This window comes from Vombatus ursinus, unplaced genomic scaffold (assembly GCF_900497805.2).
Source record: "Vombatus ursinus unplaced genomic scaffold, bare-nosed wombat genome assembly UNPS02014786.1, whole genome shotgun sequence".
Classification (NCBI taxonomy): domain Eukaryota; kingdom Metazoa; phylum Chordata; class Mammalia; order Diprotodontia; family Vombatidae; genus Vombatus; species Vombatus ursinus.
The window spans coordinates 53649217-53667287 of record NW_020954564.1 but is presented as its reverse complement, the minus strand read 5'-3'; the positions used below and the strand labels follow the sequence as shown (position 1 = coordinate 53667287).

The following is an 18071-nucleotide window of genomic DNA, read 5'->3' as shown; positions in this document are numbered from 1 at the left end:
CAGCATATCAGGAGCAGACATCCCCCTAGTACCTAAAACACAGCAGAAACAAAACTTGGGTACCAGCCAGGGTGTAAATAGCAGTTCACCTTTTGCTGATCTGCAAGATGAAGGAGTTTCTAAAGTGTGCCCAGAACCAGGGTGACCTTATGCTGTGTGAGGGGTTAGCCTCATCAAATGGATTAGCTTAATTAAGACCTTCAAAATGAAGAAACGGAAAATAAACTCTGAGAGACCAAGTTAATTTAGCATAAAACCATAATTGACAGTGAAGTAAATAAGGAGACCACCAGGAACTGTCTCTCTTTATCGCTATGTCCCCAGTAGTCTCTCTTCTCCAAAATGTCCTCTTGCTGCTCACTTTGGCAGCATATATACACAGATAAACCTGGAATAATACAGAAGATTAGCGTGAACCCTGAGCAAAGGTGACACACAAATTCATGAAGCATTCCATATTTTTCTACCTGCCAAGACACACACAGGAACTATGTGAATATAATGATAAAATAAAAGCTTGTATTGGTTTGCTCAGCCACAGTCAAACACACTGTATATTGATCCCGACATAGTGATGTCATTGTAGTCTTCTTTGAATACAAAGGATAACAACCACTCTTTATACGAGATAGATCTAAACATTTGAAGAAATATTGATTACTCATGGGTAGGCAGAGCCAACATAATAAAAATGACAATACTGCCTATATTAATTTACTTATTCAGTGTCATACCCATTAAACAACCAAAGAATTGTTTTATAGAGCTAGAAAAAAATAATTAAATTCTTCTGGAGGATCAAAAGGTCAAGAATATCAAGGTAATCAATGAAAAAAAAATAGGAAGGAAAAGGGCCTAGCAGCACCAGATCTCAAACTATACTACAAAGGCTGTAATCATCAAATAATTTGGTACTGGGTAATAAACAGAGAGATTTACCAATGGAGCAGATTAGGTATACTTTATACAGAAGGAAATGAACATCATAACCTGATGTTCAATAAACCCAAGTGTCCCAACTATTGGGGCAAGAACTCCCTATTCAACAAAAACTGTTGTGAAAACTGTAAAGTAGTCTGGTAGAAACTAGGTATAGACTAACATCTCACACCATATACCATAATAAACTCAAAATGGGTATACGATTTAGACATGAAGGGTGACATCATAAGCAAATTATCAAAGCACAGGATAAATTACTTCTCAGATTTATGGAAAGGACAAGAGTTCATAACCAAACTAGAGATAACAGAGATTCAATGGGGGTAAAATAAATAATTTTGATTAGATAAAGTTAAAAAGTATTTGCACAAACAAAACCAGTATAGCTAAAATCAGAAGCAGTAAACTGAGAAAAAAAAATCTTTGCAGCAAGTTTCTTAGATAAAGGTCTTATCTCTAAGACACAGATGGAACTGAATAAAATTAACAAGAAAAAGAGCCATTACCTAATTGATAAATGGTCAAAGGATATGAACAGGCAATTTTTAGAAGAAGAAATCCAAGCTATCAATAGCCATATTTTAAAAAATGCTCCACAATCACTAATAATTAGAGAAATATAAATTAAAACAACTCTGAGGTACCACCTTCATACCCATCAGATTAGTGAAAATGACAAAAATGGAAAATGACAAGTGCATTGTTGGTAGAGCTGTGAACTAACATTCTGGAAAGCAATTTGGAATTATGTCCCAAAAGCTATTAAATTGTGCATACCCCTTGACCGGTGATACTACTATTAGGTCAATACCCCTAAAAGATCAAAGAAAGAAGAAAGGAACTCATATATACAAACATATTTATAGCAGCTCTTTTTGTAGTGGCAAAGAATTGGAAATTAAGGGGATGCCCATGAATTGGAGAATAGCTGAATAAGTTGTGGACCAACCAGAAGGTTATTGTAAAAGTCTAGCAATGAGGTAATGAGTGTCTGCAACAGGGTGGCTGTAGTGTTAGAAGACAGAAAGGGACAAGTACAAGATAGGTTTCAGTAGAACTGGCAACAGAATAGACAGGAGGGGTGAGAGTGAGGAGGGAAGGATGACACCTGCATTGTGAGCCTGGCTGAATGGGAGGACCCTGGTATCCTGAGAGTAAAGAGGAAGTTAGGAAGAGGGAGAGATAATAATGAGTTCACTGTTTTGTTATGTACCTATATGCTTTCCCACATTGGAGAATGTAATTAATTAATTAGAGAAATATAAATAAGGCTTGTTGAACATGTTGAAGGGAACTAGAGAAAGGGACTGGATTTCAGTTCTGTTCCTTCTGGAATGGGTAAAATTCTAGGGCCCTCAGTGGGATTGGAGGTGGGGAGGGGGTGAAGCTAGAGATGAACCCCCTCCATACACTACAGCTGAGAAAGGGCCAAGGTTCTATCTGGTCTTTGCCACATCTAGTTCTAGGATTTCTATAGTACTCCTATGTGATGTGGGGAGCTCCTGGCTCCAGAATCTCCAAACTCTCAGCCCTTTTGCGTCTTGCTTCTTAAGGGACTTTTTAAAAAGCTGTGATTGGCACATGGACCTCCTTGAAGACAGATGTTCAATCAGACAGATAACTGGGTCTATGCCTGGCTTCATCCAGGTTTTCAGGGCACAGGGGTAGGAGAAAGGATCTCCAGGCCACCTATTGGATGACATCTGTGACTATCTTGGCTGGTTGTCCAGAGAGTCCAACTCTGGCCCTTTCCAGCGACACCCCCCCTCCCCAACCCACCCACTGTCTTTTCATTGAGATAACAGGGATTAAAGTCAATCGCTCCTAAATTGGAAAAAAGAAATGCTGGGCTGTCCCCATAGGTGGGCAAGAAAAGGGGCATTTCAGCACAAACATATTTGGATGAGGCTCAGAGCACTGGGATTTCTGGCCTGCTGTTTGCCTCCTATAAAACAAATAATCCCATGGGGCTTTAGTGATCCTCCCTGTCTCCGGGGCTGGCCAACATTCTTTCAGTGCTATGCACTGGCCCAGCTTGGCTGTAGAGCCTTGATGGGAATCCTGTGGGCCAGAGGTCAGGGCTGAGAGGCATTGGCACTGGGACAGGGATGGATGAAAATGAAGTAAAGCCTCATCGGCAGGAAGATGCCAGCCAGCCCAGATGTGGGTATGTTCCTAAAGGCTAAACCGATGGTGACTCATTGGGGCCAAGTGTCATCCACCTCAGCCACAAAAAAAGAAAGGATACCAAGCACCCTTCCGTGTTACCTCTCCTGCTATTCTTGTCTCTTTGCCTGAGTCCTACCTAGTAGTGAGAGATGTGGTGCAGTGGAAAGAGAACTGTGGTGGGATCCTAAGTGGGGACAGGTCTGGCTGCTACTCTTGGTTTTGTCACGAGATGTGAGACTAGGTATTTCAGCTAACCTCTCTGGGCTCAGTTTTCTTATCTATGAAATGGGGCTTAAAGTACCTTTCCCATTTATGCCTCAAGGTTGCCAAAGGACTGAATGGCTACAGGAGCATTCTGAATACAATAAAGTGCTTTATAATAAGGCATTATAATGACTAATTCCTGGACAGAGGTGTGCTCAGCTCAGCTCAGCTCAGCTCAGTTAATCTCTTTCCCAAATTGAAGGCAGAAGGCAGGTGAGAATCTCAAGAAGGCCTACTCTAAAGTAGACTGTGGAGGGCACAGCTGCTATTTAAAGAGGTAGCCCTAAGATAAATAAGGATTCAAAGGGAAAAATACAGATGTTGGCTGGCAAAATGGTTTTTCCTGTTGCTGACTTCTCTGGATGCTGCATGAAAACAAACAAACAAAAGCCCGTGTCCCAAGTATTAAATCTGTTTCTGATTTTCTTTTCCATCTCTGCTACTTTCAGACAATGCATTCTTATATAACTTTCAGCTTAACAGCAGATAGGTTACTCCAGATGGCGATGATTTCACTCTGGACTGGTAAACTATGCCCTAATTTTTTTTTTTTTAACTTACAGGTAAGTGGGAGTAGAGGTGGGAGCAGGAAAACCACCGAGGCCTTGTTGATTTTTCTTTCAAATAAAATTTAAGTTCCTTGAGCTCAGAGATATAGACTTTTTTGTCTTTGTTATGCCCAGTGCATTGCACATAAAAAGTGATTAATAAAGCCATCATTTCTCTGGACAGAGAGCCAGAATATAAACCACCAAGTGTGGGGTATAGACGTGAGACTTCCCTGACTGTCCCACGACCCCTTCAATGGTCCCAAGAACTTTCCCCACTGCTGAAACCAGGGCCTAGTTAAGCTAACAGGCCAAATCTATAGACAGAAATCTAGTGGGGGGGGCAGCTTCTTGGTCACTTCTGAGGTTAGCCTGGATCTCTTTTGGAGTGGATGCCCTTCATCCACTGTTAGCTCTTCTTGATCTTGAGTCTTCCCTTCCCCATGCCAATTGCTGATCTTTGATTTCAGAGAAAATTGAGGCCATCTCTCCCTTCTTACATTTTTTTCATCTTACAATCTCTTGACTTATATGTTCCACTCTCTTCCTTTCTCCCAGTCTCTGACAATGACTTTTTTCCTTACCAAAGCCAACCATTCTATATGTGTCCTAGACCTCATCCCCTCCAGTCTTCTCCAGCAGATTTCAGCACCAATCATTCTCCCCTCACTCTGGAACATTTGACTTTTCTGTTAGTTTCTTCTTTACTGCCTGTCTATGATACCGGAGGAGAAGGGGAGGCTGATGACTTTGCTCAGCTCTACCTCACTCAAATCTAATTCGTGTGTAAGTCAAGACATCACCCTCATGATGTCACTGGTCTTCTTCAAGAACAAAGGATGAACAACAGACAAACAAACCCTAGTCTCCCCGCTCCTTAAAAACATTTCAGTCGACCCTACCATTTCCTCACGTCATCATTCTAGATCTCACCTCCTTTTCTCAGTCGAACTCCTTGAAAACATGAACTATATTTGATGCCTCCACTTTCTCTCCTCTCATTTACTCCTTAACCTTTTATAATCTGGCTTCCAACCTTGTCCCTCAACTGAAACTGCTCTGTCCAAAGTTAGCAATGATCTCTTGACTATGAAACCTGATTATCTTTATTCAGTCCTCATGTTTTTTGATCTACCTGCCTTATTTGATCCTGTTAACAATCCTTTCCTCTTGATTACTCTCCTAAGCTTCTGTGATACTACTCTCTCCTTCTTCTCTGATCACTCCTCATTTTTGTTTGTTGGCTCATGGACTATGAGCTTATATCATAGAAATAGGAAGGTAGGTAGAAGGTAGGAGTAATTGGGCAAGATTTAGCAAATGACTGGGTATGTGGGGTGAGAAAGTGTAACCTAAAAGACTGGCAATCCTTTCCTTCATCCTTTCACCATTCAGAAGTGGCTTTGACAGAAATAGGGAAGTTTGGAAGAGGAAAGGGTTTGAAGGAAAGGCTGATTTCCATTTTGGACATGTTAAGTTTGAGATGTCTCAGGGATATCTAGTTTGGAATGTCCAAAAGGTAACAAACTCAGGAGAGAGGTTAGGGCTAGACCTGGTAGTCATCTGCACAGAGTAAATCCATGGGAGCTGATGAGGTTGTCAAGAAAGGATGTAGAGGAAGAAGAGAGAGAGAGGGGCTTTGGATAGAACTTTGGGGACCAACATCTCTCATCTCCAATACCTTCTCACATATATGTAATGCCGCCTTGGTTGAGCCCCTTGTCACCTCTTGCCTAGCCTAAATGATGGCCATAGCTCCCGATTTGTTGTCCTTCCTCACATCTCAATCTACTCCAGTCCACCCTCCACACTGTTGCTAACATAATATTCCTTAAATGCTCAGAACTGATCAAATCACTCCCCCACATAACCAGATCTAGTGTCTTCCTATTGCTTCTAGGATAAACTATTGATCTCTTCTATTTAGCTTTTAAAGCCCTACTCACCTTGGTCCCAACCTATCTTTCAGGTCTCAAAGAATATTTCTCCCTTTTCTGTACTTTGGGATCTAGTCACATCAGCCTTCTCTCTGCTCCTCACTCCACCTTTCCGTGTTCTTGCAGGCCAGCCCATGTCTGGAATGCACTCTCTCCTGACCTCCAATCTCAGAGTCCCTCTCTTCCTTTAAGCTGTAGCTAGGGCATAATCTTTTGCATGAAGCCTCTCCTAAGCCCTCCCTCAGCTCCCCATACCTCTTAATGCCTCACTCCTAAAGTACCTTATATTTAATTACTTGGCACATATTTGTGTTCATCCATTTAATATTTATGTGGTATATAATTATGTCTGCATTTGTCTGCTCCCCCTTCCCACTTAGAATGGAAGCTCTTTACAAGAGGGCATTGGTTTATTCTTAGTACTTGTATACCTAGAGCCTAGTACAGTGCCTAGCACACAGCAGGTGCTTAATAAGTGCTTACCAAGTTGCTTGATTGATGCTGTGAATTGGAGAAGCCCATGGGACTCAGGCAGAAGACACAAATGAACAGACTGATGGGGTAGGTGGGCAATGACAGGTTTTTCCAAGTTTGGCCCACAGACTATCAGGAGGACCTGGGGTGTAGCTCCAAAAAGCACAAGGGCCACCAACCCTGGCCCCCTATGTCCAGGAATGATGCTCATCCCCTAGAAACTGTCTGGCAGGGGTCAAATAGTTATGTGTGTCATGGCACATTCTTCCCAAGCCTTGTGTCATGCACCTAAAGAAGACTTTAGTCACCTCTGAGCTCAGCTTGTTCCTGTGAATATAATCAATTACCAAAGGAAAGAAAGAGTCCTCCTGCCATGTTTCTCATTGGAATGATGGTTGTGTCTCTAGGGAGGCCAGTAAGCATCTCTTTTCACCAGTTGCCAACAAAGAATCAAAGGCCAGTAGATTAAGTTAGTACTTGTTTCTCTGTTTCTGGCACTTTCCAGGGAAACCAAGGCTCCCTATCTATTCCTTCCATTCTCCACCCCACGCTGGTCCCCCAACACACAACGTGAGTGCAAAAAGCCTTTCCTTCTGGAAAGTGTCGGACAGAGAAAGATCCATAAGCTCCACTAAAGACATAAGAACTATGAGCTAAAATCTCTCCAGAATCAAAGCAAGTCCAGAGACAAGTTCCTTCTGACTGTGGGCCTCTCTGTGTTTCCTAATAACACCCTGGGAGAATCTTAGAGGGCATCTGTCCAATCTGTACCTGTCTTTGGCCTCCCTTCTACTCTATCTCCAACCAGTGCTTATTCAGCTTCATCTTGAAGATCTCAGTGATAAAGAGCCTATTAAATCCCTTCCACTCTGAGACAACTGTAATTGTTAGAACTTTTTTTTAAAGTCAAACAGAAATCTACTTCTTTGCAAATTCTGGCTCCTAGTTTTGCCTTCTGTGGTCAAGCAAGACCTCTCTAATCCTCCCATGCCCCTTCCACGATAGGCCTTTTGATCCCTGAAGACAGCTATGATACACCCCATAAGTTGTCCCCTATTTTCCCCGGGGCACCAGATCCTTCAGGAGGTGAGGGGGCAAAGCAGTGACATGGGCTACAGGGTCAGGTTCCCTCTGTCCTTCTTCCCCACCCCCCAAACCCTTAGCTTCTCCAAAAGAGCCTGGCACGTTTCCTATCCCCTTCAAGCTCCTCCTCTACCTGGTTTGATGGCATTCATGACGGCTCGGGAGGATCTCAGCACAGCTTCATAGATGGCCTTCTGGTCAGGGGTGAATTTTCCATTAGCAGGGAAGGTGCAGGTGATATCAGATGAGAAACAGTAATATTCACCTCCCATGTCAAACAAGCTGAGAAAAGGTAAGAGAAACAAGAGATTATACAGGAGGCTTTAGAGAAATCTCACCCCCACTCCCCCTGACCTCCAAGATTTCATCACCTGAATAATTCAGTCTCTGATTTTGGGTCTCGACATGACACATTCCTCCTGTTCTTCCTTTGTCTTTTACTTCCTGATCACAGAATGGGTGGGGGAGATGAAAGAGGAAACATTCAACCCCACTAATTCCAGCTGACCTGCTGTCAGCACAGAAGGGGAATGCACAGTGAAGCACCATCAGTGAAAACTAGGTAGTGTTTGACTATTCACACTACTGGGTATAATGGAGGCTGGGCAGGCTAATCATGCTTATAGATAACTGGGCATTGACCACAAATTTGCAGCAACAGCAAATCTCCATTGCTGTGAATGTAGCCTCAACTGCAATGAAGACAGCATGTTTCTGTAGAAACAGCACTGGGCCTAGAGTCAGAGCACCTAGGCATAGATGGGAGTGGCCAGTCCACTTGGCTGGCTGTCATCACATCGATTCCTGGTATCCTCCAAATGGGTTTTCACTACTGTTAGACAGCATGTGACACAGGAAGGGCTTTTTGTGACAAGGTCTTCCTCTCCTCTCCTCTCCATTGAGGGCTAGTGGTGCAGGAGCAGGCAGGGTCAGATTGACCTGGTTATGGCTTCAGTTTTGCTGCTATGAAAATGGAGGGGACTGTGTTCAAGTGACCTATGCTGCTGCCTGGAACCCCCTAAGCCATGTGTGACCCCAGTCCTCCCAGGCCCCAGGCCAGAGAACCTTATGTTGAACAAATCCTTTGCGCATGGCTCCCCGAGGAGACATCCATCCCCTGGACTGGCAGGCGGCCCTGTAGGCCACTCTGGTCGTGTATTACTCACTCCGGGAGAGGGAGAAAGGGCAAGCCAAACAGAGTATCTGCCATCTTGAACCCCACAATCATCTAAGTAGAGCTGAGGAATGGGAACAGGGCTGTGCCTAGACACCTCTGTATATATACCACAAGGCTGTAGAGGCAATTTCTACTTCCAGCCACCACAGTTCTCCATAGCCAGCATATCTAAAAATCAAGGACCACGATTTGCTGCAAAGCCATAGCACTCTGCATGGAGTCTTGCACAATAGGTGCCCCTTGAAATACTTGCTGAGTGAAAGGAAGCCAAGCCCCTCACTCCCCCTCCCAACCCCCCACCTCAGCCTAACAAACTCCCCACAAGCTGGAACACTCAGAGGCTAAAAGGCAACTTCTTTCAGGGTAATGGCGTTTGGGGAGACAAACTGGCAAGGTTCAGGTCTCCACTGTGGTACTGGTAACCCTGGTTCTGGGTAAGGATGTGGTTTGGAGAGTAAGGCTGGGAAATTGGGAGAAGACCATCTTCCAGAACAGGGATCTCTCTCAGGGGACCAGCCCCTCTTTCCTTCAAAGGGACAGGTTCATGCTGTAACCAGGCTGGCAAAGCAAAGAGAGGGCCAGGAGCTGGGTGAAGAGGAGGATTTCCATCCATATCCCCATCCCCAGGGCACACTGTGGTGGAAGGAATATTTCAAATATGAACGTGTTTTCTCTGTGGAATCTTGGCAAGTTTTGCTCTATCCAGTAGAGCCTCCCCCCAGGGCTGGGAGTGACTGGGACGACTATGGGACTGTTAGGAAGCAGGAATGTGGCAACCCCATACCACAAAGAGGACGATGGCTCCCTGTGTTGGGTAAACCTCTACTTCCCTGACTCCATACATCCTGTGAACTCTATCCCTCATTTTCTCCCTCCTTGGGAAGTCGGAATCCTACACAATCCAGGCCAATAGAGGGGAGCATTTCAGCAAATTTGTCAGAATCAGGGAAAAAAATTGCTAAGAGAAAGGAAATGGAGAAGGAGACAAGAGTCTAAAGGACACCAAATCCTTATGAAATATAGCAAACTTTTATTAAAAATCCACGTGTTTAGTGGATAGAGAGCAGTTCCTGTTCTCATGGGACTTAGAGGAGGATAGGACAAAGCATCAACAGAGATAACCATAACACACAACAGCTCAAATATGGTGTCCTTAAAAAAAATCCCCTTACTGGTTAGGGAGGGAATGATGAAGAAGCCACTAAGAGGTGGGGGCCACCATGCCCACTCTCAAGGGACCACTACCAGTGTCATAATTATGTTGCTGGCAAGCTAATCATGGTCACAGGTAACTGACTGTTGATCCAGTCATGACAGAAGCAGTAAATTTCCATGGCTAAGCACCTAACTTTCAGTGAAATAAGGGCAGCATGTTTCAGTAGAAAGAACACTACCTCTGGAGTCAGAGCACCTGGGTTACCAGGTTACCAGGTCAGAGCACAAGGCTACCTATCCGACTTTGGGCAAACCATTGAGTCTTCCTGGGTCTCAGTTTCTTCATCTGTACGATGTATGATGTATGATGTATCAGATAGGCTCTTAGGTTCCTTCTAGTTATAAATCTATGCTTCTTTGGTCTTATGATGAAATGAAAAAAAAAATGGAGTGAATACAATGCAAACTTAGCCATAGATTCATCACAGATAAAAGACTTGAGATCCATGAGGAAGGATCATCCCATGCCAATATCAGAGTGGAGCCAATAAGTTCATGAGAATCTCAGATTTTCTCGAGTGCCCCAGGCCACGCTTGACTCCTGAGAGCCCTAGTTTCCAGAGATATCACCAAGACTCATATAAATGTCTACAGACAGATCTGGAGGCCAAACTCAGAGTGGGGCACCAGTGTGTGAAAAAGGGATATGACTCTGGCACCGGTTCCTCTCCCCCAAGGATGACAAAGGCAAACTTGTCTGTGGTTACAAAGATTGTAAAGATGCAAAGGAGCTGACTGTCAGCCACAAAGAACCGTACTCCCATCTTCACTTTTTGCCCGGGCTCCTGCCTGGGAATGCAAGGTCAAAGTGTGGAAAATAGATGACTATCGATACCCAGCACATGCCCCTAAGTATGATAACCACTGTTATATAGAAAGCCTGGGAGAGACCACCCTAAGTTCACTTGCCTATAGGGAGATTGGGCCCTTTGTGAATGAGCAGAGTGATCATAGCCATTGTCCCAGGTGTGTGGGTCTAGCAGACCTGTTTACTTCTGGGCAATAAGCTAATTGACCTTTCACAATTAAGAGAATACCAAGGCTAAGTGGAGCCCCAGGGCACAGCTGTCATTGGATTCCTGGCTCTAAGCCAATCAGTCCTTGGGCTACATGACGTGCAGCCTCTGTCTGGGGGGCAAAAACCATAATTTTCTAATTATCTTATGATATCATTCTAATTAGTTAATTGTCAAATTATAAAGCAAGGGAAAGCAAAATGGATTCTCTGCTAGGACAATGACTCACACTTGAACCAGTATGCCAAGGATTCCCTTCTATTTATTTCAGAGGTCTTCTGAAATATACTGCCCATTAAAGCACAAGTAAACACAAATATCCAATTAATAGGCTAAAATTTCTCCGCTGCCTGTTACTGACTAACAAATAAGTTATTCTTCCTCAATAAGAGCATTCTTAGACTCTTCACAGAAACATACATCTTCTATTCAATATTAACGCAAGTTGCTACAGCTTAGAAAAAAAAACAATTTGCACTGGGAAGAGGAATGATGTAGTTTGTACACACAAGTACACTCACATGTACACTCAAAGGCACGCATGTGCTTTGTAATTCTGCGACCTGCTCTGCTTTGGTGACTTCAGAGCTGGGCTAGGCTTCTCATTCCAGCCTGCATACCCCCAAGCACCATCTAACCCATATGGGCTTTCCATGATGTAACCTCAGGACTCTGCCACTTACTATTGGTCACCTTCTTGCCTGTCTAGATCTGGGGAGGCCCCTTTCCCCTCTTACATAGCCTCCCAGCTGCTCCACTGATATCACAGGCACTAGGTGACTCCAGGCCACTGGGGAATATCTGCTCACAGCTCTACCTTTATGGCTACTTGCATGGCCCTCCTATCTGCCATAGCTCTCCTGGGGGACATGAACTAGATGGCCCTCCTTTCATACAAACCACAACAGCAAAACCAGTCTGGCCACAAAAAGTTCTTCAGACAGAGGCTAAGCATATGAGTTTGTTTCCCAAAAATCTTCACTTTAATCTTCTAAAAACAAACAAACAAACCCAACACCCACATGCAAAAATGTATTTACTTCTTCAATCAATGTTTATTGTGTACGCCCTGTATGCTTAGTACGGTGGTGGGCATTGTGAGTGAGACAGTAACAGAAGACAAAGCCCAACTCTTGCTAGCTCCTAGCCTGGCTAGGAAGACTAGGGTCACACATAAGAAGAAAACACAATGCTGGGCAGTCCATGGGTCAATGTCAAACAAGTAATACAAGCAATAACTTCTGGGGAGAAATGGATACAGAATGCCACAGGAGGAGTCACAATAAATGAACGCCATGCTTCTGGGGTTCGGATAATTCTCTTTAATTTGATGGTTTCAGCCTCCCTTTTTAATCTGCCTTCATGCTCACAATTCAAAATCTTACAGGTAATAGTACACAGAGCTAAATAAATGATGGAATCCTAGTAATCACTTGAGCTCACATGCTGCTCAGTACTCTGGGTTAGGTCCCACAGAAGCTTTCCAGGGGCCTCCACTCCTATCCCTACTGAGTGCACCCTGCCATTACCACCGGCAAAAAGAGCTTGTCAGGACAGAGTGGGAGTGGAGTTGGGGTTGGGCCAGAGCCAGGGCTGAGCCTAGTCAGGGCACACGGCCCACACACCTGGCTTTACTGGGGCTGACATAAAATGAAGAGGGGACTAACACACCAGACCTAGGTCCTTCTTCTTCAGGGAAGGTTTGCAAACTTGACGAGTGGAAAAGCAACGTGATTTATTTGCTGTTTTGAACTTACTTGGGTTTCACCCAATCCTTCAGACTACAGGTCTAGGTTGTGTTTTTTAATATACTTTTTCATTCATTCATTTCCTTTATTATTATTTTCTTAAAATCAGCAGAGCCCATGAATGACTCACTAAGGGATTTGTCATGGCTATATCACCAACAGGGAAACTGAGGGTCTATAAGAAAGTCTAGCCAGCCAGTCAAACAGGGAGTCCGGAGCTTGGGACTTGAGTCCTGGATCTGTCATTAATCTGCTGTGTGACCATGAGCAAGACATGTCAACTCTCTGGGCTTGAGTTTCAAATATAAAGTGGGAATAATATGTCCTACCATACATTTCCTTCCTAGGACTGTTATGAGGATCCTGTGTGTGTGCACGTGTGAGTGTGAGAGAGATAGAAAGTGTGTGAGAGTGTGTGTGTGTGAGTGTGCGCGTGCACGAGCTCGCATGTGTGGAGGGGATGTGGGGGTGTCTCCTTAAGGGAAAACAGATTGTGGTGAGCCATGTGAACAAAAGCAGCACTCCCTGTGCCGAGAGCTCCCCCCTGCGCTCCCTCAGCACTGAGCCTCTGCCCCGCAGAACAGATGGCCCAGGATCACACAAGGAAAGCATGCAGTTTTCATCTGAGCTCTGCAAAGTCAACAAAAGGGACATATTTTGTGGTTTGTTGATTCAGAACATCCAGGAACAGCCCAGGCAAACCAGTACAGAAGCCACGGAGTAAGAAGCTGGTACACAAGGCTACAAATGCTCCCACCACATCAGAGGGCCTGACTGTAAAAATGACTTCTGAGTCGTGGAACAATTAAGCAGAGGGCAGAGGGAATGGGGATTGGTATCTCCAGCTGAAGCAACCCTGGCTGTCCTTGTTCACAAGGCCCCGGAGCAGTACGAGGCCAGAAGAAGCTGCCAAGTGTAACCCAGTTACTGTCTCTCCCGCTGGGAGCCTTCTTCAAGCTCTTGGCAAAAAAAGAAGAAACTGAAAAAACAAAACCAAACCCCCAAAAAAACCCTTTTTGTCTTAAAAGTGCCTATTGGACTCACACCAAACTGAGCTCAGAACCCTGGCCTACAGGCTTTCCTGGCTGAGTTGTCCCTATGGAACCTCTCACTCTGGGACTCTGCTCTCCCAAAGCAAGAAGCATCTGCCTGCTCCAACTATCCCTTGGGTTTTGCTGTTCCTCAATCAAATCTTTCGCATTCACTTCCCTGGGTCCTCTGGCCCTGCTAATTCACATTCTAGGTCTGGGGCGAGGATTTCTAACTGTAACTTTCCATAATATTTTTCTAGGCATTAGATTTTAAAAGCAGGGTAGCTGAAAGAGCACAGGAGTTCAATCAGGAGAAGTCTGGGTTCAAAAGCTGTCTTTGACACTTACTGACTCTATTAACCATGACCAAGTGGTCTAACTTTTCTAAGCCTCAGGTTTCCTCATCTGTAAAATAGCACCTACCTCATAGTTGTGAAGATCAAATGATCTCCACATTTTACACATGTAAAATGCTCCGCAAGCCTTAAAGCACCATGTAAATATCAGTTAACATTAGAGTTGTTGTTATTGTTCTAATATACAACAAACTCATTGCTTTCAAGTGGAGCAAGGGCCAGGGTAATGAGCCAAAAAGCATTTAATGAAAAAGGTGATATCCAAGTTTAGCTAATCCTAGCTTTCCATGATTATATTTTAAGAGAAAGATATCAGTTGTTTTGCTTTTAATACAGCTACCGTTTGTCTGAGTTCCACCTTCAATTTCTTGTTTATACAGAATGAAGTAAACCAATGGGGCTTCCTGCACTTCTGAAACAGGACAACACAACCCACCTCTTTTCCTTAGGGACAGAAGATTCCTGGGATACACATGCCTGCTGCAGACTGTTGGCTTGAGCAGAAACTTGCCCAAAGCTCAGAGATCCTATTCAATTCAATGAAAAGTAATTAAATGCAGTTATCTATCATGTGCAGCAGAATATGAATAGAATATAAGTTCTATTCCAGCAGAATATAAGCTCCTAGAGGGAAGGGAATATTTAAATGCTATCTGTCTATTCCTGGCACCTGACACAGTGCCTTGCACTTAGTAGGTACTTGATAAATGCCTGTTGAATTAGATTGTTGAACTGTCAGAGACTGTGCCTGGTGAGTGTGGGGGGGGGGGGGCGGGGTTCAACCAGAGATACAACATATTCCTATTCTCAAGAAGTTTACAACCAAATGGGGAAAAGAACAATTACACAAATAACTATGATACAAGGGAGAGTAAGGTAAGTGTGAAGGAGAAGTCCAGGCACAGTGCTATGAGAAATGTGAGGAGAGAGACTGATGGCAAGGGGGGTGGGGTGGGTGGGGAGTGTGAAGTGGAAGGTTCAGATATGCTTCCAAACAGGAGGGGACATAAGAGTTAGGCCATGAGGAAACTGAGAGCCTTTAATATAAATGGGAATAGGGGGAGGAAGAAGTTCTATTCCAAGGGCCATGGACACCATGAGCAAAGGCAAAAAGGTGAGAGAGGACAAGATGAGAGTGCAAGGTAGTCCAGTTTGGCTTGAATGTGGACTACATGAAGGGGAACAGTGTGAAATAAGGCTGGAGAATTAAGCTGGAGCCAGAGTGTGGATGGCCATGAATGCCACAGTCCCTTTTTCTGGGTTGTCAGGCCAAGCCATCATTAGAACCTCAGAGAAGCGAAGAGTAAAATCTCTAAGTAAAAACAGAAAATGAACTATTTAAAAAATAAGGAACCATCAGTCAAGAACTCACAAACACCCACGGGATAACTGGCACTAGAAGGCATTAAAAAGAAAGAGTGGAACCAATACTACTCTTTCTTCTCCTCCAAGAAACTAAGCTCAATCAGAGTCTCCAACTCAAAACTGGCAATTATCAGTATATGAACTAACTTTGGGAGATTCTTCTGGCTAAAAATCCCAGGTGTCCAGGCAGGTCCAACTTTATCCTCCAGAATTTTTTAAAGTTTTAACTTGATTTTTTACTTGAAACCCTCCATTTTCAGAAGAAGGAAGTATAGCCAAGCCAGTCAGAAATCTGTACTATCTAGCAGCAAACAGGCACGGGGTTGAATTCTATTTTAATTCTCTCAGTTCCCTATCTTCTTTTTAAAAATCCTCCTCAGAATTTCCACATACATAAGTTAATTCAGATTCAAAGCACTCTGGAATTCAGAGAAGAAAGTCATCACTTTTCTAATCATCTGCTTCTAACTCCTCCATGTCCCCTTCATCTATTCTTTCAATGGAAACTGACAATTTAGAATTCAGTCATATTTTGGCCTCGTCCAAGAACATAGAATTTCTCCTTCTCTGCTGCCTCAGAACTCTCACAGGAGAGAATTCCATCTCTGGCAGAGCCAATTTTGCCTGATAATCTAAGACAGCTGGGAAGACATTACACATCTCCAAAAAATATGCTAGATCTCCACTTCTCACATTCGCTCATCAAGTTCTATTTCTGGTTGGGATAAAAGCCAATTCATATCCTGATTTTTTTTGCCTCTCACCAGTTGGATAGCTTCAGGTCAGTGGTATTAGAGTCCGACAAATCAATCTATCCATCAACCTCATCATTTTGTTACTATACGCCCACGGCTGGGCGTATGGGAGGAGAATGGAGTCATGCTTTTGGACTCATGGGAGCACTATTTCACCCCCCCCAAATGGCCATGTAAATTATTTGGGGAAAATGCTGTAAAATTTTTAAAAGATTCACTTTGAACAAGAATTTTACAAACCTAGGTAAAAAAGAAAAACCAAAAACCACTGAATCTCTTGTGAAGTTTTTAGTTACTTTCTCACCCAAGATGATATTGTCACCACTTCCTCTGCCCTCTTTGGAGGGCATGCAAGAATATTTTAGAAACAACTAAAACATGCCTTTCCAAGTTGATTATCTATAATGGAGTAGAAGAATTCCCATCTAGCAGGAAGCTCAAGAGTGACTCTGCTAAATAGAATGCCCATTTCTGCTTCCCCACACAAGTATAATGCCTGAGATAAATAAATGAAATCAGCACTCTTTTTCATTTACCAACATAATTCTTTTCCTCCTCTAGACAAGTAGGCAAGTGGCTGCTTCCTTCTCTGATATCAAATATAGGTCTCAATTCGATGAATAAGGGACAGTAGCTACTCACAATCTATGTCTTTCTGACCAGCAAAACCACAGTTTTTGGAATACCATGGGCTACCAATAATAATTGCCAAAAGGGATTCTCATTCTCATTCTCTCTCATTCTCTCTCTCTCTCCCTCCCCACCCCCCCACCTGTCTTTTCCTTTCTTCTACTGTATCAATATTGCCCTCCCCCCAGACTGGTCCCCAGATTTCCCCTAGAGATTTCAAATGTTGGGAATAACTAACTGACACAAGAGTACTAAAAGCTGAGAGAATGGATGAGGGGAGAAAATCCCACTCATTAATAGCCAATCAGGTATATCTGGGTTCCCTTTAGTAAGGAAAATCGAATATTTAAAGTTCAAGGGGCCTCACAGAAAGCAAAGTAACTCTTTTCCACTTCAGAAGTTAAGACACATTTAGATAGAAAGAAAAGCTGGGGCAGGGGTCTCAGGAAGCTGAATGTCAGTTTGTCTGCAATCACAATGGGACAGGATATCCAATGAATCATTGTCAGTCATGGGTTACATGGCATGATCTTCCAACCTGAGATTGTTCCTGCAAAGGGGGTAAAAGGTCAGGCTTTTGAGTATTGATTTAAAAAAAACAAACTGTAAATATCTTTAGGTTCCTGACCTTCTACATGCTAAGTTTTTCGTATACTACCATAGGAGGTAGGAGAAGGGCAAGTCAGAGTAAAGCACAGTGAATTCTTCATTTCAATTTTTTTTTTGAGGGGTCGGGGTAACCAATCTCTCATGATCCTTGTTGGCATCCAGAGGGTCTAGACAGATAGTTAACCCCATATCCACATCCTCCCATGAAACCCTGATTTGACCTGGAGTTCTATTCATGTCCCATAAGATGATGAAGCAACCAGGACCTCCAGTTTCCCTAAAAACAGGCCAGTGAGTGTCAGCCAAGTGTGTGATCAAGGACAGAGCCAGCCTGTGGCCTGAAGCTCTCAGAGGCGAGGCTATGTATGCCACGGAGCAGAGAGAGTGATATGGCTCCTGAGTGGTGTCTTCCCTGAGGCAAGGCTTGCAACAGAAATCTGTTAAAACTATAACAGGAAAGGAAACTAACCTACTACAATTCTCCCTACTGCCTATTTACATCTATTAAGGTGACAGACTATAGGACCTGTTCACTTTCAGCACTGAGCAGGAAGAAGATATAAGCTCTGTTAGATCAGAGACTTTTTTTTTTGTCTTTATATCGACAGCACAATGACTTGTATATATCAGGTACTTAAGAAACGCTTGTTGGATTTGATGGGTCATGAGATTCCCACAAAAAGTCACACTAAATTTGTTTCCCAAATGGAGAATTATTTATTCATAAAAGTGAAAAGGCAGAGAAGTATCCT

At 43.5% G+C, this 18071-nt stretch overlaps 1 protein-coding gene and 1 non-coding gene across 2 annotated transcripts in view; one reads left to right on the top strand and one right to left on the bottom strand.

Moving 5' to 3' along the window:
• Window positions 1-18071, bottom strand: part of LOC114046951 (xaa-Pro dipeptidase) — a 257017-nt gene that overhangs the window by 30449 nt on the left and 208497 nt on the right. Inside the window, exon 12 of the mRNA XM_027867594.1 lies at window positions 7551-7699. Within this exon, the coding sequence (XP_027723395.1) occupies window positions 7551-7699 (149 nt within the window). The remainder of the gene's footprint in view (window positions 1-7550; window positions 7700-18071) is intronic.
• LOC114047413 lies at window positions 362-463 on the top strand. Its single transcript, XR_003569601.1, has one exon. It is a non-coding gene; the product is annotated as a U6 spliceosomal RNA (small nuclear RNA).